At 43.1% G+C, this 23,447-nt stretch overlaps 1 protein-coding gene and 1 pseudogene across 3 annotated transcripts in view; both read right to left on the bottom strand.

Moving 5' to 3' along the window:
* Positions 1–3,946: 3,946 nt before the first annotated feature.
* LOC128567511 (sequestosome-1-like) lies at positions 3,947–7,515 on the bottom strand (annotated as a pseudogene).
* Positions 7,516–8,110: 595 nt separating this feature from the next.
* LSG1 (large 60S subunit nuclear export GTPase 1) overlaps positions 8,111–23,447 on the bottom strand; it is a 28,576-nt gene continuing 13,239 nt past the window's right edge. The window contains exons 8-14 of one of the 3 annotated variants that reach the window (XM_053564651.1): positions 21,520–21,936; positions 19,087–19,188; positions 18,856–18,999; positions 16,542–16,665; positions 14,245–14,324; positions 12,481–12,658; positions 8,111–8,715 (exon numbers count right to left, since the gene is read on the bottom strand). In XM_053564651.1, the coding sequence (XP_053420626.1) occupies positions 8,627–8,715; positions 12,481–12,658; positions 14,245–14,324; positions 16,542–16,665; positions 18,856–18,999; positions 19,087–19,188; positions 21,520–21,936 (1,134 nt within the window). In that variant the 3' untranslated portion in view covers positions 8,111–8,626. Of the gene's footprint in view, positions 8,719–12,480; positions 12,659–14,244; positions 14,325–16,541; positions 16,666–18,855; positions 19,000–19,086; positions 19,189–21,519; positions 21,937–23,447 lie in introns of all 3 variants that reach the window. The other 2 variants (XM_053564648.1, XM_053564649.1) reach the window with 2 other exon arrangements.

The following is a 23,447-nucleotide window of genomic DNA, read 5'->3' as shown; positions in this document are numbered from 1 at the left end:
GGACCCTAGCCCCAAGCAGACAGCAGCCCAGAGGTCACACCAATCCTTTTATCCTCTTGTTAGCAGATAGATGCTTCTACTCGGGAGCCTGAGCCAGAAGCGAAGCCAGAGCTGCAGATGAAGTTGCAGACTGGGCCTTGGTTTGCTTCTTGGCATTTAGCCGGTAGAGCCTGAGAGCCTTGGCAATAGTACACAAGCACACATCCCAAGCGTGGGGTGGGAAGTGTAGGCAAGCCGACTGAGTTTGTGGTGGGCACCCTAAGTTATCCTGGGCTTGCCCTCCTTGGGCTTCCTAAGGGCCTCGAAAGGTTCAGCAGGTGCACTCATGGCCTTGGCATTGTCCTCCTGCATCTTCTTCAGGCCCTTCTTGTGCTTCTTGGCAAAGTCCATGTTCCTCGGAAACTTGGGATCCACCCCCTTAAGAGATCATATCTTTGTGATTGGGGTTTCTTGTTAGCATTTCTGTGCCGCTTTGGGACTAGTTGTGTGTGCTGTGGTTCTTGGACTTGGCCGTTCCGCACTGTGACTTGCAGCTGCCAGCCCTACATTTTTAGAGACAAATGTCCAGGAATATTGTTAAGTGAGGCATCCGACTTTTTATTTTATGTATTTGTTTATTTTTTTGGAGACAGAGTCTCACTCTGTTGCCCAGGCTAGAGTGCCATGGCGACTGAGCTTAGCTCACAGCAACCTCAGACCCCTGGGCTCAAATGATCCTCTTGCGTCAGCCTCCCTAGTAGCAAGGACCACAGGCCCTCACCACAATGCCCAGCCAATTCTTTTATTTTTAGTAGAGATGGGATCTTGCTCTTGCTTGGGCTGGGCTCTGAAATCCATCCACCTCCCTCCACATCTCACCATTCTGTTCTTCGATGGAGTCAGGCAGCAGTTAGCAGTCAATAGCTTTAGCGGTTAACTTCTGGAGATGTCTGTAAGCTTGCTAGTCAACATGGGTCCCTGGACAAGAAGGATCAGTGTGACCACAGAGTTGTTAGAAACGTAGAATCTCAAGCCCACCCCAACCTAAGGAATCAAATATGAATTTTAATAAGACTCCCCCGATGGTCTGTGTGAGTTTGAGAAGCCTTGGTCTCCAGAGGACACTTTAAAGTTGGGTTGAAGTCTATAGCTACTGAGTCTGAAGCAAAGAAATAGCCCAAGTACAAATAGCTGCCAAGTATGATGTGAAGACTTGATATACGGCATGTGTCTATCATCTTACCTATGGGACACAAATCACATTTGATTTTCCTGAAATGATTATTCTACTTCTCTATTCCGATAGGTAAAAACCAAAAAACCCAGCCCAAACCAAAACAAAGACACCTGGAAATACCACTTTGATTAGAAAAAGGACAGCAACTACCTCAAAGGGTGAAAAACTCTCAGTTTTTGGAAAACCATTTTCTAAAATGATTCTGTCAACTATTTCTCCCTTCAATTGCTGCTCTTCTGAATCAATCCACAACACCTATGGCAATCGTGACTGTTGTTTGAATGCACAAGCCAAATTGTTTGGTTTGGGTTCTGTCCTGGAAGGGGTTCAAAGGGATTAGTTGTGCTCTAGGAAAAATCATGGTAGCCACTTTTTATGTTTAACAATTTACATAAAAGAATAGAGAAGAGTGGCTCGGTGCCTGTAGGTTAAACGGCTAAGGCGCTGGCCACATACACCAGAGCTGGTGGATTTGAATCTGGCCCGGGCCTGCCAAACAATAATGAGAACTACAACCAAAAAATAGCTGAGCGTTGTGGCAGGTGCCTGTAGTCTCAGCTACTTGGGAGACTGAGGCAAGAGACTCGCTTAAGCTCAGGAGTTGGAGGTTGCTGTGAGCTATGATACCATGGCACTCTACCCAGGGTGAAAGCTTGAGGCTCTGTCTCAAAAAAAGGAATAGAGAAGAGCACCATGAAGATAAGAGGTGGAGATTAAGAAAAAGAGTAAAGGACATATTTACCTTGAAGCCTGTCTAGCTGCTTTCCAGAGTGCTGGCAGCACCTGTTTGCCCTGAGTGGCCACCAAGGAAGACGCTAACCAGCATTTTCCCAAAGCTCAGGAGAGCTAAGTGGCATGGAGTACTTCCTAGAATCTGTTTGCCCAGGACTGGATACGGCTGGAAAAGGGAAAGTATGGTCAGGTCCAGACTCTGTCTCATGGACACTCTAGGATGACCCAGGAGCCTCAGGCTGCAGAAACAGAACCAGGGATTCCACCTACACCTTACTGAAAAGAATACAAGTACAGTGTGGATTTGCAGATATTTCAGGTTTAATGTCAGCACCTTCATGTCCCTTCGTCCCACAAGGAAACAAATGGAAAAATCTTGGGATGATATTGTCAGCCTATGAATCAATCAAGTGCTAGTTCACATCCACTGGGATCAGGGGGAAGAGTTCCCTCCACCCACAAATACCAGGGAGGAAATTGAGAGGTGTCAGTCTCATCTGCCTTACCACAATTTCCTGTGAGGACCACAAGTGTAGAATACCCAGGCACAGTCGCTATAAAAATTTAGGCCAGGCACAGTGGTTCATGCCTTCAATCCTAGCACTCTGGGAGGCCGAGGAGGATGGATCACCATAAGGTCAGGAGTTCAAGACCAGCCTGAGCAAGAGTGAAACCCTATCTCAACTAAAATAATTAGCCAAGTGTTAATTAGCCAAGTGTTATGGCGGGCATCTGTAGTCTCAACTACTCAGGAGGCTGAGGCAGGAGAATCGCTTGAGCCCAGGACTTTGAGGTTGCTGTGAGCTGTGAGGCCGGGGCACTCTAGCCTGGGACAATAGAATTGAGATTGTCCCAAAACAAACAAACAAAAAAACCCCAAAAACCAAAACAAAAATTCAGTTCCAACCCCTGTGCAATAAAAGTGATACAAATCAAGAGGTATAACTTTATTCTTCATATTTTCTATAGAGATTCATACAGAAGAGGAAGGAACGAAAGTAAAAGTCATTGAGGGCCTTCTGACGTCAACTCACCAATTCTTCTAGATAGACACCCCGTGGAAATGCCTACGGTGCTTGCTGTAAGGCAGATAATGGAACTGTGTTGATGGATAAGTAGCCACTAGCCACATGTGGCTATTTATATTTAAAATACTTAGAATTTTTTTGTTGTTGTTGATTAAAGTGCTGATACATTTAATTATAGATGTTTACAAATATAACAGGATGGCTACAAAGGCATCTTCTCACTTTAAAAGCTGCTGACTTGTTTAGAAATGAGAAAACTGAACTATGGTGATTAGGAGGGAAGGGACAGCCCTGGGTAAATGTCACACTGCCACCCTCCCTTCGTGAGCCCTTCCTGGTTCCCCAGTGAGGAGCCCGTAGTGCTGGCTGCCCCATTGTCCCAGTTCTCCAGGCTCCCTGACAGCTCCTTAGCTGTACCTTATCTAAAATCAGAATATTTCAGGTTTCTAGCAGAAATTCAACTGTCAGAGTACTATTAGTTATTAAAAAAAAAAAAATCAGGGGCGGTGCCTGTGGCTCAAAGGGATAGGGCGCCAGTCCCATATGCTGGAGGTGGTGGGTTCAAACCCAGCCTCGGCCAAAAACCACAAAAAAAAAAAAAAAATCAGAAAGCCATTAAGCAAGACTTATTCTGAGGTGCTGGTGTGACCCTAGAAGGGGAGAGGCCAGAACACACTGTAGTGAGCCTCAGCAGCCTCTTGCAAGGATGAGGGCAGGGCCCACGCTGCCCTGGGAAGCTGCAAGGAGCCAGGGCCCCTGGGGAGACCAGGCTAGTTCCTCAGACATCAGCACGCACTCTGACTCTCCCCTCATGTCACTTGTTCTGCTGCTGGAATGGCTTCATGCACCCCACCCCCCCGATTCTACAAGAAAAAGGCAGAGAAACTGGCTTGTGCACGGGCCTGCATCCTACACTAGCTCAACACAACTCTGAGACAAACAAGGAGGACACAGAGGTGGGCAGAGGTGGTCACAATGGCGGTGGGTGCTTTGAGCACTGGATGGTGTCCAGAGCAGCCCCGACGTCATAATTCTTGGACTGGAGAAGAAGCCTGGTGAGCCAGCCGCCTTCATCAGCATCAGCAAGGCTGACTCATCAGCCTTGGGTCAGCCTCTGGTGGAAGATGTGGGTATAGGGCAGCCTCCTTCAGCCCTGTGGGTCCTTCCTGAGAAGGGTCCAAAGAGCTTGGCCCTTCCGAGTCTGGCATCTATAGAGACTGGAGTTCACCTGTCGATGGATCCACTTCTTTTGAAGACAAATGGGTCCAGTCATCATCTCCGGAACAGTTATCAGATTCCATCTTTTCCTCGGCTGCCCCACAGACTCCAGGGCGATCTTTTTCATTTGCTCTGTCAGAGACTGCTCGGGGCCTTCGACGTTCCCTTCTGGCTTGCTGGGGTCAGAAGAGCAGCTGTTTGGCTGAGAGCTACTCTTCTCTTCTGTGCTGGTACTCTCGGTAGAAACAGGCATCAGGCGGCTTTTTTTCCCTACATGTTCCATGTCAATATCAACTTCCATGCCCAGAGGGCTGAGGGCAGCTGCCACGCTCTCCCCCACATTCTTCAGGCAATTCCCACTGGGATCCTCTGATGGACCGGAAGCTGATTCTGCTGTGCGGCTGGAGTGGGCATCCCCTGCTCGAGGAGGACGCGGGCTCCAGTTCCCTGGTGGGCCCATTTCCCAGCCTGGCCACCCAAAGTGCCCATGTTTCAGCTTCCGGAGCCAGCGGCTATGAGAGAAGGCCTCGGAGAGGTACCCAGAGAGACTGGGGAACACGAGCTTGCTGTGCCCCAGTGCAGGCCCTTCCCCTCACAGACACCACACAGGTCATAGTTGGGGCAGACACTGCACTTGTAGCATGTTCCCACCACCGGCCCATCGCAACCATTGCAGATTACATTGGGGTGCACCATGTTGCCGGGTGCCTCCTGAGCACATGGGGGGTGATGGTCCCGCCGGCACTCCTTCTTCTCTTTAATATAGATTCGAAAGATGTCATCCTTCACATAGGACATGGCCATTGTCAGTTCCTCATCACTGGAAAAGGCAACCAAGTCCCCGTCATCGTGGTAATGCTCCTGAAAGCTGCTGGGCTGCGGCACGGGGAACAGGGCAGCCACCTGGCTCAGTAGATGCTCGCAGGGCTCAGGGCCAGCTGCGGCCTCGGCTTCCACCTCAGGCTCTGGGCTGAAGCAGAAGCTGAAGTGGCGGATTTCGCATGCCGCGTCCTCCTTGCCCAGAAGGTAGGCCTTCACGGTGAAGGACAGACACCATAGCCGACGGTTAGGGAGCAGTACCACCTGCGTCCTAAAATACTTAGAATTAAATACAAATAAAAATTCAGTTCCTTAGTCACACTGGCCACATTTCAAGTCGTCATTAGCCACATATGGCTGTAGCTACCTATTGGACCACACACATTAACATTCCCATGACAACAGAAAGTTCTAGTGGACAGGGTTGTATTAGATTGCACTATTCCTAAAAACCCAAACCTACTGTAAACCACCCACTTGTCAATAGTAGAACAGATAAATTGTGATATATGCACACCATGGAGTGTTATATAGCAACAACAACGATCTACACCTAACAGTATGCAAGAATCTGACAATGTTGGATTCAAGAAGCCAGACATGTAAGTTCATGCACAATTCAAAGTCAGAGGAAGGTCAGGATTATGGTCACCCTTGGGAGTGTGAGTAGAGGCTAGGGGAAGCATAAGGGGCTTTGGGGGTCTGGCTGTGCTCTGTACTTCTGTCAGGCTGCTGGTTGCACTGATGTGTTGTGCAAACTCTGCTATCTGTACACGTATGATGCGTGCACTTTGTGTACGTATTACATTTCCATAAAACACTGGAAAATCCAGAGTCTGCTATGTGCTCAGCACTTTTCACTTGCACAGTTCTTTGCTTTTAGAATTCTTTTCCCCTTTGTGCAGGAGAGTTGTTGAAAAGAAAGCTCTTTGCCTCCTTGTGTCCTCCTTGGTCTCAGCTGGGTGCAGTGTGCAGAACACAAAATAGAACAAATGGCTATTAGGGTGAACATTTTGAGTGATTTCCCTCCCTTCTCTACAGACTGGGGAAGGGAAAGGGCTATGAAAACAAGGTGGCCCTAAGCAGATTTCTGGCTTGCTGCTACATTTTCCAGTTTACCCACCAAGAAAACATACATTGTTATTGGCTTCTTGAGAAAAACCTCAACTTCCTTCTAATTTCCGGAAGGTAAACGCAGGACAGATGCATGGCAGGTTCTGCTTAAAAAGGGTGGTGTATTTCTTGAGATAAAAATGCTGGGGGAAAAAAGCCAAAACAATAAAGTGATACTGAGTGTAATTCATAATTCTAGAGTACTAACCTCCATGAGGTGGGGGAATACTTAAAATTCCCCATTCACGGTGTCCTTAGACTTCTCAGATCCTAAGCAAAGGACTTGGGCTTAGTCTGCTTGTTTGGGAAGCAGTTCTAGAAAGTAGAAGTGAGGGAGTGGAGAGTGATAGAAGGAAGGGAGGAAAGCAATCAAAGGTGAGCTAATGAAATGGTTCTAGTTTGGGCAAGCGAGGCTCCATCCTGAGGATCTTTGGAGGAACTTGTAGAATGTACCCACTGGGTGACAGGGAAGCTGTGGTATTGACTAACCAGCACCCATCCTTACTGGTTATTCATTTATATGAAATGTCCAGAATAGGCAAATCTATACATGAAGTAGATTAGTGGTTGCTTAGGGCTGTGAGCAATTAGGAAGATTGATAGTTTATATATAAAAGTATAGGTTTTCTTTGTAGGGTGATATCAGTGTCCTAGTCCCAGTTACTTGGGAGGCTGAGGTGGGATCACTTGTGTCTAGGAGTTCAAGACCAGTCTGGGCAACACTGCAAGACCCCATCTAAAAAAGAAGTAAAGAAAGGAAACTATATAGAAATTGATTGTGGTGATGGTTGATATTTAGAGATGGGACCTTCAGGAGATAATTTGGATAAGGTCATCAGCATGGGGCCCCAGTATGGGACTGGTGGCTTTATAGGACAGATCTGAGCTGCAAGCTCTTGCCCTCTGTCACATTATGACACAGCAAGAAGGCTCTCACTGCAGGCCAGCACCATGCTTCTCACCCAGAACTGAGCTAAGTAAAGGTTTCTTTATAAATGACCCAGTTGTGCAGTATTGTTATAGCAAAAGACAATGAACTAAGACATCTAGATACATTTTCCCTGGAATAACATTATCTTAAATATATTATGATCAGTTAAAGGCAGGGCTTCTTACCTACACACTTATGGATGATCTTTACATTTTGAGTATATCTAATGTTGTGCAAAACTGTTTATGTGGGAATGTGCATTTTTCTGGAAAGCATCCCCAAAACATTTATGACACAGAACAAAGTTAAAGACCTGAGTTAAGGAAATAATGAGGCTCACAGAAACCGGGACACAAAGACGTAAAAGAGCCATAAGGCACTGGGCAGAAAGTGACTGTAAAAGCTAAACTGTGCCCAACTTACCCTTGATAGTAGTAAGGACACCAGGATCTCTACGCCTAAAATAAGAACTGGCTGATTAACTGCCTCTTCTCATTCCCCGAGGGTCTCTCTACAAATGGGTCAACCACAAACATAGACTTTCCTCTGAAGCGGTGGCTCCTGGTGGTGATTTTCTGTCATGATATCCAGGGGCTTTTTTTTTTTGAGACAGTCTTATGATGTCGCCCTCGGTAGAGTGCTGTGACATCACAGCTCACAGCAACCTCAAACTCTTGGGCTTGTACTTATGAGATTCTCTTGCCTCAGCTTGCCAAGTAGCTGGGACTACAGGCGCCCGCCATAATGGCCTGCTATTTTTTTGTTGCAGTTGTCGTTTAGCTGGCCCAGGCCGGGTTCAAACCTGCCAGCTTTGGTGCATATGGCTGGCGCTGTAACCACTGTGCTACAGGTGCTAAGCCAACCCAGGGGCTTTTTAAAACTAAGCCCCCTGCCACATCAAGGATATTAGGGTGAGAACTGTTAATCTAAATAATGTTCTCAAAGGAATCTGTCCAAAATCTTACTCAAGTTTTAGCAAATTTAAACTATTAAAAAAATGTAGAATGTCCAAAGGCAATTTACTTAAACCAGGAAAACATTTGTTAATGGCAATTTAATTTTAATACCTTTCAAAAAATATTCCTGACTTACAAATTGTATGCATTTGTGAATATGTTTACATAAATATACATCACTGATTACTGAAATTTAGCCTTCTGTAGGAGTTTTCTGGGGCTCCCAGGTGACTACCTTCAGTCAGAGCTGGGGAGTCTCAGCCTTGACATCAGGTCTGTTGGGACAGCTGTGCTCTACAAGAGCAGGGTCTGGGGTGGTGCCTGTGGCTCAAGGAGTAGGGCGCTGGCCCCATATACTGGGGGTGGTGGGTTCAAGCCTGGCCCCGGCCAAAACTGCAAAAAAAAAAAAAAAAAATATGCAGGGTCCACTCTAGAGCCAGTGTCCTAGAAATTTCCATAGGCACCGGCTGCTTCTGTTATTTTCCATTTGCACGGTGCAAAGGCCATTTCCGTTGCAGTCCAAGTTCACATATCCAGGTGCTTATATAGTCTACGACTTTTCTCTTTTTTATTTTTGTTGCCATGTTTTTTCCAGGGCTTCCCAGCCACATTCTCAGAACTCCCAGTAGCTGCAGCCACCATGCCACTCCCAGGCTTGTAACCCATCACAGCCTGGATTCCTTTGGTCAAAGCTCTCACATTCTCCTAGGAAATAAGAGAAAACATTTGAAAGTTAGCAGGCTTCAGCCACAGGCGCCAAGCCAATAACTTTGCAACTTTAACCTTTTGACTGCAAACGTCTAAAGCATTCAAACAAGATGGTTGGTCCAAACAATGCCTGTGTAGCCATTATTCATTTTGTAAACAAAAACTTGGTAACACGTTACTGTTTCGTTACCTGACTTGAGTCTGTAAGCATCATATGCTTCATTCCTTATTTTTAATAGTTGTGCCGGAAATCATTTGTACAAATAGTGGATTCTTGTGGGAGTATATATAAATATAGAGTATGACAAATATGAAGAGTTGTCAAGTTCAGAAGACTCATCGATCATTGTTGGAGAATTTGGATATAGAGGTAGCTTTAAAAATATTTCTCACAAAAAAGTAAACTGTTAAGTACCTCACATCTGATTTGGAAAATAAAAGTGTAGAACTTATTTCAAATTTAAAAGAAGTCAATCCTTACAACTTCAATTGAGAGAAGACAATTTGACTCCAATTTGATTTTGATGCCAACGTATCAAGAATAAAAGCCATATTCCTAACAAATCATGAATCTTAGAAGTCTTCCAGCTGTTCTTCTCAGAAGATTTGGTTAATCACATTGTACAACTCTGAAGGAAGAACTGTTTCTGATAATCTATTCGGTCTCATGGAAATGCATTTTCCATCAAAGTATAGCAACCCACCAAGAATACAGCAAAATGCCCACTAGAGATATGATTGCACAAAACATCAAAAGTAAAGCAAAACATGATAGCAATGCATACAATGTAATGTTGGATAATGCATCAAACTGTGTTTTGAGTTGTATCATACAAAAAAGAATTATTAAATTTTTTTTTGGGGGGGGGGGACAGAGTCCCACTGTGTAACCCTTGATAGAGTGCCATGGCGCCACAGTTCACAGCAGCCTCAAACTCCTGGGCCCAAGCAAATTCTTTTGTCTCAGCCTCCCAAGCAGGCACCTGCCACAATGCCTGGCAATTTTTGTTGTTGTTGCAGTTGTCATTGTTGCTTAGCTGGCCTGGGCTGGGTTCAAACCTGCCACCCTCAGTGTATGTGGCTGGTGCCGTAACCACTATGCTATGGGTGCCAAGCCAAAAATTTTTTTTTTTTTTTTGAGATAGTCTCACTGTGTCACCCTCGGTAGAGTGCTGGGGCATCATACCTCACAGCAACCTTGAACTATTGGGCTTAAGCGATTCTCTTGCCTCAGCCTCCCAAGTAGCTGGGACTACAGGCGCCCGCTGCAATGCCCAGCTATTTTTTGACTGCAGTTGTCATTGTTGTTTAGCAGGCCCTGGCCAGGTTTGAACCCGCCAGCCTCAGTGCATGTGGCCGGCACCACAACCACTGAGCTATGGGCACTGAGCCGGATTATTAAATTTTTACTGATAGATGATAAGCTTTATCATTTCATATAAATTTTTGTTTGTATATTACTTTGTATAAATATAAATACAAAATATTGAAACTGAAACCAACTTGGGTCAATTATTTTAATTAGCAAGAAACCAAAGAACATCCTGTAGTACACTGTACACTTTTTATTTCTGAGCACTCAGCAGTCAAAGAATTACAAGTCATTTAGCTTGGCTAAGTCATTTAGCCTCTTTGCGCCTCAATGTCTTCAGTGGTCAAATTGGGATAACATTTGCTTGGCTTGCCCCCGAGGATCATCATGTGAGGTACACAGACAAAGCACCGGATAAATACAGAAACCACTAGATGCAGCTGACAGCCCCCCTCCCTTTTTTGCTATGGTAGTCACTAAAAACATTTTTAAAGTATATTAGGGCTCAGCGCCCGTAGCACAGTGGTTGCGGCACCGACCACATGCACCAAGGCTGGCGAGTTTGAACCCGGCTTGCAAGGGGCAGTTCAACAATAATGACAACTGCAACAAAAAAATAGCCGGGCGTTGTGGTGGGCACCTGTAGTCCCAGCTACTTGGGAAGCTGAGACAAGAGAATCACTTAAGCCCAAGAGTTTGAGGTTGCTGTGAGCTATGATGCCACAGCACTCTACCGAGGGTAACATAGTGAGACTCTGTCTCAAAAAATAAAATAAAAGAACAAAATACTAGATACAACTGTATGATTTAATTTTCCTGCAAATAAATTTGTCCTTTAAAATGCTGCCTACAAGGTCAGGCAAGGTGGCTGATGACTGTAATGCTAGCACTCTGGGAGGTGGAGGCAGGTGGATTGCCTGAGCTCACAGGTTTGAGACCAGCTTGAGCCAGAGCAAGACCTCATCTCTAAAAATAGCCAGGTGTTGTGGTGGGCGCCTGTAGTCCCAGTTACTTGGGAGGCCGAGGCAAGATAATTGCTTGAGCCCAAGAGTTTGAGGTTGCTGTGAGCTATGACACCATGGCACTCTACTGAGGGTGACAAAGTGAAACTCTGTCTCAAAAAAATAAATAAAATAAAATAAAATGCTGCCTACAAACTATAGCTTTTTATGTAAGCAATTGAAGTCATTAGTATTTTAAAAGTGCAAAAGACTCTTATGAAGTCTGTTTTCTTAGCACTTTCTACCACCAAATGTGTTGGCTCAGAGAAAAGACAGTTGACTATCTGGGTGAAATATTTGTAAACCATAAATCTGATAAGGGAATTGTATCCAAAATATACAACAGACATTTCTCAAAAGAAAATACACATGTGCCAATGAACATATGAAAAGATGCTGACGGTCATTAGGGAAATACAGATCAAAACCAGCACAAGATACCATTTTACATTAGGATGACTTAATAAAAAAAGGTGGAAAATAGGCCGGGCATGGTGGCTCACGCCTGTAGTCCCAGCGCTGTGGGAGGCCGAGGTGGGTGGATTGTCTGAGCTCAGAGGTTCAAGACCAGTATGAGCAGCAGTGAGCCAGAGTAAGACCCCATCTCTACTAACAACATCAAAACCAGCTGGCACCGCCAGAGAAAGAAGAAAATCAACAAAAAAGGAGTACTTCAAACAAAGAAGAATGAACAAGCACACTGAAATTAAAAAGAAAAAAAGAAAAGGTGGAAAATAATGTTGACAAGGATGTGGACAAATCAGAAACCTAACACACTTGGTGAGAATGTAAGGTGGTGGCCGGGCACTGTGGTGCTAAGAGTGCCTGTAATCTTAGCACTCTAGGAGGCTGAGCCAGGTGGATTGCCTCAGCTCACGGGTTTGAGAAGGTAAAGTGGTACAGTCACTTTTGGAAAGGTTGGCAGTGCTTCAAATGTTACACGTGGAGCTGCAATGTGACCCAGGAACCCCACTCCTAGGTATATACCCAAAGAATTAAAAATTCATGACCACAATAAAATTTGTACATAAATATTCAGAGCAGCATTATTCCTAAATAGCTAAAAGGTAGAAACACCCAAAATGTCCATCAGATGATCAACGGATAAACAAACCATGGTATATCCACACAATGAAATGTGATACGGTAATAAAAAGGGAAGAAGTTTGTGCACGCTATGAATCTCAAGGTAGTATGCTATGTGAAGTCGTAAAAGACCACATAGTATATAATTCCATTCACATAAAATGTCCAGAATAGACAAATCTGTAGAGAGAGGAAGCAGATCAGTGGCTGGCAAGGTTTGGGAGAGGGGTTTGAGGATGACTGCTAATGAGTATGGGGTTTCTTTTTGGGGTGATTAAAATTTGTTTATGGTATATGAAAGATACTTCAAAACTGTTTAAAAGGTTTGTTGGATCAGGAATTAAAGGAAAAAATTAAAACTTACTTGATGGAAAAAAGTTTTGTCAACTACATTTTCAATCTGCTTTGCTTTTTTATTTCCACTGGGCTGCATTTTTATGTCATCACCATTTGTCTCGTTCTCTAGGAGTCTCTGGTGTTGATGCTGAAAGGTCACAGGATCCCTTCCAGGAGGCGGATGACAATACAGCAGCTTACCCTACAAAGACACGAATGGCAACAGCACCTCTGAAGTACCATCTGCATCCCCAGAGGAGATCTCTCCAACCAGTCACACTCTGATGGAGCTCTGTAAGCCAGCTGCGTCCAGTTTTGGTCAATTGCAACCAAAGAGTCCTCACTCTAATACACCAATGATGAAAGTGTTCTAGAGACCTCCCTCTTCCCAAGGATCCCAGGCTAGAATGAAATTGTCTTCACTGTGCTTTTTACTTTCCTTGATACATTCATGTGATACTTATGGTGAATATTTTCTAAACTAAACCCCAGACACAATCGGACAGCTATGACTGTACTAATGGGGATACTGTACTAATCTCACATCTTAGCATACTGACATAAGACAGTTCCCAAATTCCTCCATGTGGGGTACAATTGCTCACTGGGTATAAATTTGCCTGTTTCTACCACAACTGCTCTAAAAACTCTTTTGTTTTTTTCCTTTCTTTTTTTTGAGACTGTGTCTTATTTTGTTGCCCTCAGTAGAGTGCTGTGGCATTATCACAGCTCATAGCAACCTCAAACTCCTGGGCTCAAGTGATCCTCCTGCTTCAGCCTCAGAGTAACTGGGACTACAGGCACTCACCACAACATCTGGCTAATTTTTCTATTTTTATTAGAGATGGGGTCTTGCTTCTGCATAGGTTGGTCACAAACTCCTGAGCTCAAGTGATCCCCTTGCCTCGGCCTCCCAAAGTGCTAGGGTTACAGGCGTGAGCCACTGTACTGGCCTAAACTCATCTTTGCATCTTCCACAGTTAATAAATGGTAGTTTAATAAATGATTTATCCATACCAGTGTTAAGTATTTTCTTCCCAAGCTGAAGGCAAGATCATACGGGTGCCCACTTCTATTTCTATGCTCCAAGAGTTTCACTAACGTGGTTTGAGAAGAGGAGGGAATAAAACCAAATTCTCACAATTAGTTGTTATCGAGGCCCTGTAATGCTTATTTGTAGAAAGAATTAAACTTACTATGTAACAATAATTACATAGGGGACTCATTAGTGTTTCACTTATTTACTATAATCATCTCATGAGACAGGCACTGTTAACCTCCATTAGGAAAACTCAAAACAGCACCTTCTTATTTGTAATGTCAGAATAATCTCACATCTTTGTTATGTATTTTTTTACTTAGATCACACATGTAAAACAGAACTACTCCTAGCACAGTTACCCTGCAGAAATGTTGGCTTTTATTACTATTGTTATGTGATAAGTACAAGAGACAAGCATGTAAACAGCTACCCCACTTGGAAGACTGGGACAATAGTCACAAACAAAACAAGCAAAGAGCTGTAGGAAATTGAAAACCAGACGCATAAATTGATAATTTTCACTCAGAATAGGTTCAGAAATCTTCATCGTTCCTTTCACAAAGTTACCAGTCACTTCTATAATTCATATGTTAACCACCCTGAATTAAGAATACAACTCCAGTTATAACACAATCTCGATGAAAAATTATCTCCCTTCTAGCTTAATGGGTTGCCATTATCTAAGAATACAGAATGTGGAAAAACAGATGCTTATTGGACAGCAGTAGGAAGCAGGGTTCACTTACATTGACATAATCTTTCAAGATGTAGCGTGCAGATCGAGGTTGGTCTGGCTGTCCGTGCGCTGTCATGAATCCTCGCATATCTGTGAAGAGAAACAAATTTTACAAAAGCTCAGAAGACAGAAAATCATGACAAAGACAAAGGAAATGATATGCTTTTAGTCATTTAGTTTATTACTTACTATGCATTCCTACCCTTACTTTTTGAAAATTATTGCAGAATATATTTTGTTTAGCATTAAAAACATTTCATAATCCAGGAGGATAGACTATATAGTTATATCTGATATCCTAACACTACCTATTATCACACTATGAAAGACACATTCAATTTTTCTCTACTCCAATTATTTTCTCCACCCTCCCCCTTTTTTAAGAGATGGGGTCTCACTATGTTGCCCAGGCTGGAACATGGTGGCTATTCACAGATGCAATCGGAGTGCACAGCAGCCTCAAACTCCTGAGCTCCAGTGATCTTCCTGCCTCAGCCTCCTGAATTGGGACTAGTGATGCACACCACCACACCTGGCCCATTCCTTTATTGAAACATTTATTCACAGAGGCTACCTGTAGGAGAATGCTATGTTGTCAATATTATTATCAACACCAACAATAAATAATAGAGCAAGTTTTCTTACATACCTACATTTTACCCAGTAAGATAACTCATTAAGAAGAGAGTAGCAGAGCATAGCAGTTAACAGCCTTCAGCAGACAAGCTGGGTTAAAAACTCAGCTCCTGGCTCGGCGCCTGTGGCTCAAGCGGCTAAGGCTCCAGCCATATACACCTGAGCTGGTGGGTTCGAATCCAGCCCAGGCCCGCCAAACAACAATGATGGCTGCAACCAAAAAATAGCTGGGTGTTGTAGCGGGCACCTGTGGTCCCAGCTACCTGGAGGCAGAGGCAAGAGAATCACTTGAGTCCAGGAGTTGGAGGTTGCTGTGACCTGTGATGCCACAGCACTCTACCCAGGGCAACAGCTTGAGGCTCTATCTCAAAAAAACCCAAAAAACCTCAGCTCCCTGCATACTAGATGTGTGTTTGCTTTTTTAGTTTAGAAGAAAATAGAATCCTAATTCATACAATATACAAAAAGAAGAGTTAAGTAGATTAAAAACATAAATGTTAGGAAAACAAATTATTACAGGAAGATAGTTTTATCTTTTTGGGATAAGGAAAAACTTTACAAGTCAAATATCAAACACAGCCAAGCCAAAAAGAAAAAAAAAAAAAAATTAAACCTCTATTAAAACTGTCAACTTTTATAGGGACAAAGAAACCATAAAAAATTTTGGGAAAAATGTGTGTACCACATATAACAAATATAACAATTCCTACAAATCTTTAAGATTAATTTTCAGGTTTATCTGGAAGTTTACCTTTCCTTGTTTTTCAGGCTAGCATCCAGGCTATGCCACCTCACCCTGGGCAAGTCATTTCCATGCTCTGAATTCAGATTACTCATCTTAAAAAGGGAGGCTAGAAGGTGATCCTTAAGGCCTTTTCTTAATGATTCTGTAATTATGGTATCTTATCACAACTGATTAGTACTTACCCTCTTTAGGGTGTCTAAGTTCAATGTCTGATTTAAGTGTAGCTCATACCGAATTACCTTTCTCTGTCAGTAAATACTCAAATAATTTGAACTCTTTCCCAGCCAGTGATAGTCCCTTTAAAGACAAGCCACATAGGTACAGAAATGTTTCTAACAATTGCTATTTCTTTAGGTAGACATGCGTTCTCCAGATCATCTTTAGTTAAAGCTTATATTTAAATAAAAATGATAGAAGTGAGGTAAAACATGGAAGTAGGAGAGCTATGAGTTCATTTTAATGCCAAATAAAGTTTATGAGGGGCTGCTGGAAGGGAAGAGTGATGCTTTATGCCAATATCCTGACCAATTCTGCCCTGTCCCAGTCTCTGGAGGCATTCCCTCCTGATGCTCCCCTTGTAACTTTCCTCTCTTGCTCTGGTGAGCATATTCATTTTTTTTCCCAAAACATCCCTCTTCTTCTCTGTCTGGGAGGAAACTCCAGAAAAAGCCAACACATCTTCAGATCAGAACTCCTGGTGTCTGTACTGGGGAACCATCAAAGCAGATTATGTCCTAAAAGCTTTTGCTCTGGACTACTTTGTAGGCAGAGACAACAAAACTGTCAACTTTAGAAGATAGGGTGAAAAATGCTAAAGAAAAATCCCAAATCTGTATCTTTGCAGAATAGTATTTCTTCTATGAATTATTCTTATTTCCATTAACTACTGTTATCTTGCTTATGTTTTAAAATAAATCACGACTCACATCCGTAGGCGGTCAACAGTTCTTCTGATGTTGGAGGTCGATGGGGGTCGTCATCCTCTCTAGGCTTTATGATATTAATACCATAGGTAGCTTCTAAAACGTGTCTTGGAATATTCTGGCAAATGTAAGCTTGTTAAGGAATCCATCTCTCCAGCTGGTCCCCTCTTCCCCATGGCATCTGAAATGTGCTTCTAAGAACATGGTGTCTCACTACTTCTATGACAAACACCCTTTCTCTTCTCCAAAGAAGAACAGTTTATTCAGCAATTTTAAAAGATCCAGTTGTTTTTTCCTTTTAAAACAAAGCCTTATACACCAATGACCACTTCCAAAATAATTATTTTAAAACAACAATTATTAAAATATTTGTAACAGACCTTAAAGATGATAGATTTTTACCCTGAAAAGATAAAATAAACTATAAATCTGTAAGATGATCTCAATTCAGAGATAAAGCACATATTCTGCATCTAACATCTACAGTTATGTGAGATTACTTTTTCTCCCATGTCTAATCTCCCACAATTGATCTATACTTTTCTTAAGCCACTAACATTATTCTATCCTGAACCGCAGTTATTAGTGTACACCTCACATCCTCCCCAGCTGATCTCCACCTCCGATTTATGCCTATATCCTCCACAGCACTCAATGTAATGTGGCTTGTAGTAAATGTACAATACACATCTGATTATTCATTTACAGAGGAACTTAAAAAATACAGACAAGGATAACACCTGTTTCCAACTCCTGAGAATTAACCATATTTCACCCTAAAAATTTAAGCTTTTTAATTTTTTTTGAGATAGAGCTTCAAGCTGTCACCCTGGGTAGAGTGTCGTGGCATCACAGCTCATAGCAACCTCCAACTCCTGGGCTCAAGCGATTCTCCTGCCTCCGTGTCCCAGATAGCTGGGACTACAGATGCCCGCCACAACGCCTGGCTATTTTTTGGTTGTGGCCATTGTTGTTTGGTGGGTCCAGGCTGGATTTGAACCCGCCAGCTCAGGTGTATGTGGCTGGCGCCTTAGCCGCTGGAGCCACAGGCGCCGAGCCAATTTAAGCTTTTAAAACATTATACACATAGTAGGCTGAGCATGGTGGCTCATGCCTGTAATACTAGCACTTTGGCAAGCCAAAGTAGGCGGATCACTTGAGGGCAGGAGTCTAAGACCAGCCTGGGAAAGAGCAAAACCTGGTCTACAATGTCCCCCAAAACATTATAGTAGCCTCTCCTCAAACCCAGTGGTTTGGAAAAGTGGTTCTTTCAGTCCACTTTTCATACTTTTATGTTCATACCTATCTATAAATACAAAGTCTTTCATGAGATAACAATTTTTACAAAAACGGTGTCCCACTGTATATATATGTGTACCATTTTGATATTTACCCAGGTTGCTATACATAGATTTAGTTCAATCATACTATTTTTAATTTATCCTAGAGAGAAACTAATTCTTACTAATTTCTTATAGAATGGGGTAAACAAACAAACTGGGGTAAACAAAAAGCTACAGCCTTAAATGTAGTCATGAGGATCTTGTCAAGAACTGTGCAGGGTCTAGAATTTTACCCTGCCTACAAGCTAACAAATAGATTAGTGTGCCACAGTCTCAGAAGTCTCCTGCCTTCTCCTGGCATTCTGACATCAGTAGCAGACAAGCCTATTAGCCTATAACCAGGGTAAAATTTTAAGACCCTAACTTTGAGTACGTACTTCATGCCAGTGTAATAGTGTCCCTAGATGTTTTAAGTAAGTTAACTCATGCTGTGGAGAGGTAGCAGAGCTCCTAATCTACTTACTACCTGTGAGATCTTAGACAATTTAACTTCTCTGTTCCTCCGTTTCCTCAAGGAAATGGGAATAATGGCAGTACCCACCTCAGGGTTAAGGGTTCAATGAGATACTATTTGGTACGTATTCAGACTAGCACACAGCAAACATTCAATAAATGTTAGTTATAATAACTGAATGCTCACAATGAACTAAGATATAGATGATGCTTCCTCATTTTAGAAAAGCAAAGTGTTTGGAAGGTTAAGCAAGTTTTCCAAGGTCACTCAAATAGTCAAATGGCAGTGTTAAATAAATTCATAACGTGGGGCTGAGTATTCAAAGCCTGGGCTCTTCCACTCATACAAAGCTACACTGCTGAACAATGAGGAGAGGAACTTCTAATTCTGAAGATCTGATGCTACCTCACTATATAAACTTGTTCTTAAGACATCAACCCGAATCTCTCAAATGTCCAAACCAATTCTGAAACCCTAAATATACATAACCACCGGAGGGTTCCTGAAGCAGAAAGGATATCAGAGATACAGGTGGGACGTGATCTCTCATCTGGTCAATTGGGAGGATTCCACTGCAAGTCATTTCCGCCTTGGTAGACACAAAAGACGGCATTACCAGGCCGGGGCAGTCACATAGGCAGAGGCCAGGCTCCACATACAGAGTCTGAAAGGCAAGTACAAGGTTTATGTTGGGCATACAGTGGATGAAGGGAAAAGAAAAGCTGTGACTGGCAAATAACCATAGAAATACCTGAAAATGCTTTGTGTGCCCAGGGGTGGCAGATACAGACACCTTCTTGTTGCCCATGATGGTGTTGATTGTTGAGCTCTTACCAACATTGGGGTAGCCCACCTAGAAGAGACCTGGAAGTTACCAAGTAGTCAAATGGTACATCTATCAAAGACCCAAGATAGTACACAAGTGGTAGTAACACTAGCCTAAGTTTCTAGTTATTTCAGAAGATGCTGTATCTGTTGACAGACATCTGTGGTGTGGGTATGTTAATTAACGGCCATGGAAGTTGTATTTAACTCATGCTTGTGAAGCACACATAACTCACACATCTCTTTACCTTGGGAGCCACATGGGCCCCAAGGAAAATTTTATTTTCTAGAGTAGCAATGTGTTAATTCAGACCCAGTGACAAATTGTCACACTATGTGCATTTTATTTTACAGGTTTTATTGTTAGCAGAAGATGCTATAGTAAATCTCACCTCCTTGCCCCCATCTCCCTCACTGCTCCATCTACAGGCAGTTCACGGCTTCCACTGCATCTTCCACACTGGCTGAAGGTGAGTGGTCATTTTAATAATCATAACATACAAATGTTTTTAATTTTCAGTAACTCTATATTTAGGGTTCAGCAGAATGCCTGGCATCTGGCAGGTGATCAGTAAATGTTTGTAGAATGAATAAATTAACCTACACTCAGCATTTCTGGAGTACGAAATTCAGAAAATGAGGGAGGCTGCTAAGTGTTTCCAGAAAAGTTGAAAAAAAAAAAAAAATAGGGCTGGGCATGGTAGCTCACACCTGTACTCCCAGCACTCTGGGAAGCCAAGGGGGTGGGCGAATGGTGAATCATTTGAGCTCAGGAGTTCAAGACCAGCCTGAGCCACAGCAAGATGCTGTTTCTAAAAATAGCCAGGCGTTGTGGCAAGCACCTGTAGTCCCAGCTGCTTTGGAGGCTGAGGCAAGAGAATCACTTAAGCCCAGGAGTTTGATGTTGCCGTGAGCTATGATGCCACAGCACTCTACTAAGGGTGACAAAGTGAGACTCTCTCTCAAAAAAAATTAAAAATTAAAAAAAACACAAAAACTTACTTGTGAAGAACTTAGGCTTTGTGATGCACATGGAAAGGAATTTTCAGCAACAATGCAGACAATGGAGTTAAGGACAGGAGAAATTAATTAACTTCCCCAATGTTTGTAACAAGTTAGTTTTACTACAGAACTGGGAATGTGCCTAATGCCAGAGACAACTCTGTTAACTAGTACACTAAAATATCGATCTACGTTAGTCATTTTAAGTAGGCTTTTTGGGGGGACAAAAATAATTAGAATTAGCTATATCTGAGTGGTCCCCAAACTTTCAGGCACTGGGGATCAGTTTCTCAGGAGACAGTTTTTCCATGGACTCTGGGGGCTCAAATTTTCATAAAGAGCACCTGCCTTGGATCCCTTGCACACGCAATTCACACTATGACTCTAATGCTGCAGCTGATGTGACAGGAGGCAGAGCTCAGGCAGCGATACAGGCCCATGCTTGTCTCCTCCTGCGTGGCCCAGTTCCTACCAGACTATGGACCGGTACCAGTCTACAGCCTGGGAGGTGGGGGCTGCAGCTATATTTGACATGTAACTGAAGAGCTGTGAGACTTTATTTTTTTTATTATTTTTTTGAGACAGAGTCTCAAGCTGTCACCCTGGGTAGAGTGCCATGGTGTCACAGCTTAAGGCAACCTCAAACTCTGGGGCTTAAGGGATTCTCTTGCCTCAGCCTCCCAAGTAGTTGTTGTTTGGTGGGCCTGGGCTGGATTTGAACCTGCCAGCTCTGGTGTATGTGGCTGGTGCCTTAGCTGCTTGAGCTACAGGCGCCAAGCCAGCGGTGAGACTTTAAACCAGCTATAATCTCCTCCTAGAGTTTAGGAATTAGGGTTTATATAGTTGGGGATATAATCTCCTTTTTCCTATTTGCTATGCAGCTTTTATACAACTAAAGCATCTGTCACATGCACATATTCTGCCTGGCCCCAAGATGCTGGGATTCTTCCTAATATGCACCTGGTACATTTACAGTGTAAGTTGGTAAAGATCACAGGATGCCAAAGGAACACTGGACCTGAAGTCTGGAGACAACATTAAAAGCTCTCTCATTCTAGTCTAAGTAAGTCACATGGTAGGCAGAGTTGAAGTGGAAGGAGACTGGAGAATATACTTAATATGAACAGGTATGTGAACAATATAAGCCTTGAGGAAGTTCATTCTTTTGAGTTAGGCTCTGCCTGTCACTCTGCCTGGTCCCAAGATGCCAGTGGGCAACAAGAGGGCAGTAATGTTCCGTATGATGCCAGAAGCCTGATTGGTCACTGGGGTCCTTGCGTAGCTATGGAAGGAATAGCTACCTGATGTGGAATAAGGAACCTTGTGTAGTAAAATTCTATGACCTGTCTCATCTTACCAGCCCAACAGTAAGTTGGCCACCTTTCACCTTCTTCCCAGTGTGTAGATGCTTAAAGAGCTCCAGTAATTCCTGCTTTGACACCAGGTGGCTAAAATTGCGTATCTGCCTCTTCTGTGGGGCTCTGCTGGCCTGAGCCGCAGAATCTGCTGCATAGTTTTTCTTCCAGTTCTGGCCCCAGGCCTCTTCACCATGGACACTGTCTTCTTCTGAACATGTCTGCCAATCCTCCTCCTCTTCCTCCTGACAGTCCTCATACTCAGCGTCGTCTTCATCTGTAGTGGAACCTTTGCTAAGTGAGAGAGAATCCCTGCCCAGGAGACTTCCGGTCTCCGTGGGTGGAATTTCAGACTCATCACAACTGGAGTTTTCAGACTCGGTTGTGTTGACTTCTCCATCATCTCTGTTTACTTGTTCCTGAGGCAATAACAGAAACCACAAAAGCTCAGAAGTACGTAACGACTACACCTTAGTCAGAATACTCAATGAGTTTGCTAGATAAACAGAGGACAAGCAAAGCTCTGAGACTAGAAATAGTGAATCCAGGAAGGTGACAGGGCAAGCCTTTCAGTGTAAGGACAGACAACAAGGAGGGGACAGGCAGCAGACCTTCGCTTTTTATTTACATATTTCTGTACTATCTGAATTCTGTATAATAACGTGTTGCTTTTGTAATTTATTATTTTTTTTTTAATTTATTTTTATTTTTTATTAAATCATAGCCGTGTACATTAATGCGATCATGGGGCACCATACATTAGTTTTATAGACCATTTAAGTAATTTTTTTTTATAGACAGAGTTTCACTCTGTTGCCCAGGTTAGAGTGGCATGGTGTCAGCCTAGCTCACAGCAGCCTCAAACTCCTGGATTCAAGTGATCCTCCTGCCTCAGCCTCCCAAGCAGCTGGGACTACAGGCACCTACCACCAGGCCGGGCTAATTTTTCTAAGTAGAGATGGGGCCTTGCTCTTGCACAGGCTGGTTTGGAACTCCTGAGCTCAAGGGATCCTCCCACCTCAGCCTGGGAGTATAGGTACGAGCCACCACACCAGGCCTAAAATAACTCTTCAAGGAAAGCAAGGGATCATTTGTACCCTCATATTAATCTGAAACAACGACAATAAAGCAAGGGAAAAAGCTCATTTTAAGCTAAACTCTTTGGCAGTACATTATTTTGCAATGGGCTGTAGAATAAAGAAAGCATTCCTCATTAACAATAAAACCTTCAACATTTTCTTCTCTGCATGAAGCAACGATACAATTTGTAATTTGTACTGCATTTTACATTTTTTAAAACAGTGGTTTTTGTGTTTTAAAAAGCTTCTATTCTTTTATAATTGCCTTTGATAAAGCAAAGCACTATGGAACACAGACCCCTATGGGTGCAGAAGCAGCAAAACTCAACTCCATATGTGGAAATTATCAATGAAAGATTTCCTCTGAACAGAGAAAGGTAAAAATCACTCCCTACGCATGGATGTGTTAATTCTTCTAATCTTTACTGACAACACTGCAGAAATAAGGCAATTTACAGTATTACTTTTGTTGTTGAGACAGAGTCTTACTTTGTTGTCCTGGGTAGAGGGCCATGGTGTCATAGTTCACAGCAACCTCAAACTCTTGGGTTCAAATGATCCTCTTGCCTCAGCCTCCCAAGCAGCTGGGAGTACAGGCTGCACCTGCTGCAACACTCGGCTACTTTTTTCTATTTTTAGTAGAGACAGGGTCTCACTCTTGCTCAGGCTAGTCTCAAACTCCTTAGCTCAAGTAATCTACCTGCCTCACCCTCCCCGAGTGCTAGGATTACAAGTGTGAGCCACAGTGCCCTACCTAGTATTACTAATTCTTATCAACTAGAGAAAATCTGTTGGGATTTGAAAATGACACAAACCTTATTATCATTTCCAAATAAATTAGCATTGTACTG

The sequence above is a fragment of the Nycticebus coucang genome, chromosome 16 (assembly GCF_027406575.1).
Source record: "Nycticebus coucang isolate mNycCou1 chromosome 16, mNycCou1.pri, whole genome shotgun sequence".
Lineage (NCBI taxonomy): Eukaryota > Metazoa > Chordata > Mammalia > Primates > Lorisidae > Nycticebus > Nycticebus coucang.
The sequence above is the reverse complement of the archived record's forward strand: the minus strand, read 5'-3'. Positions and strand labels throughout refer to the sequence as shown.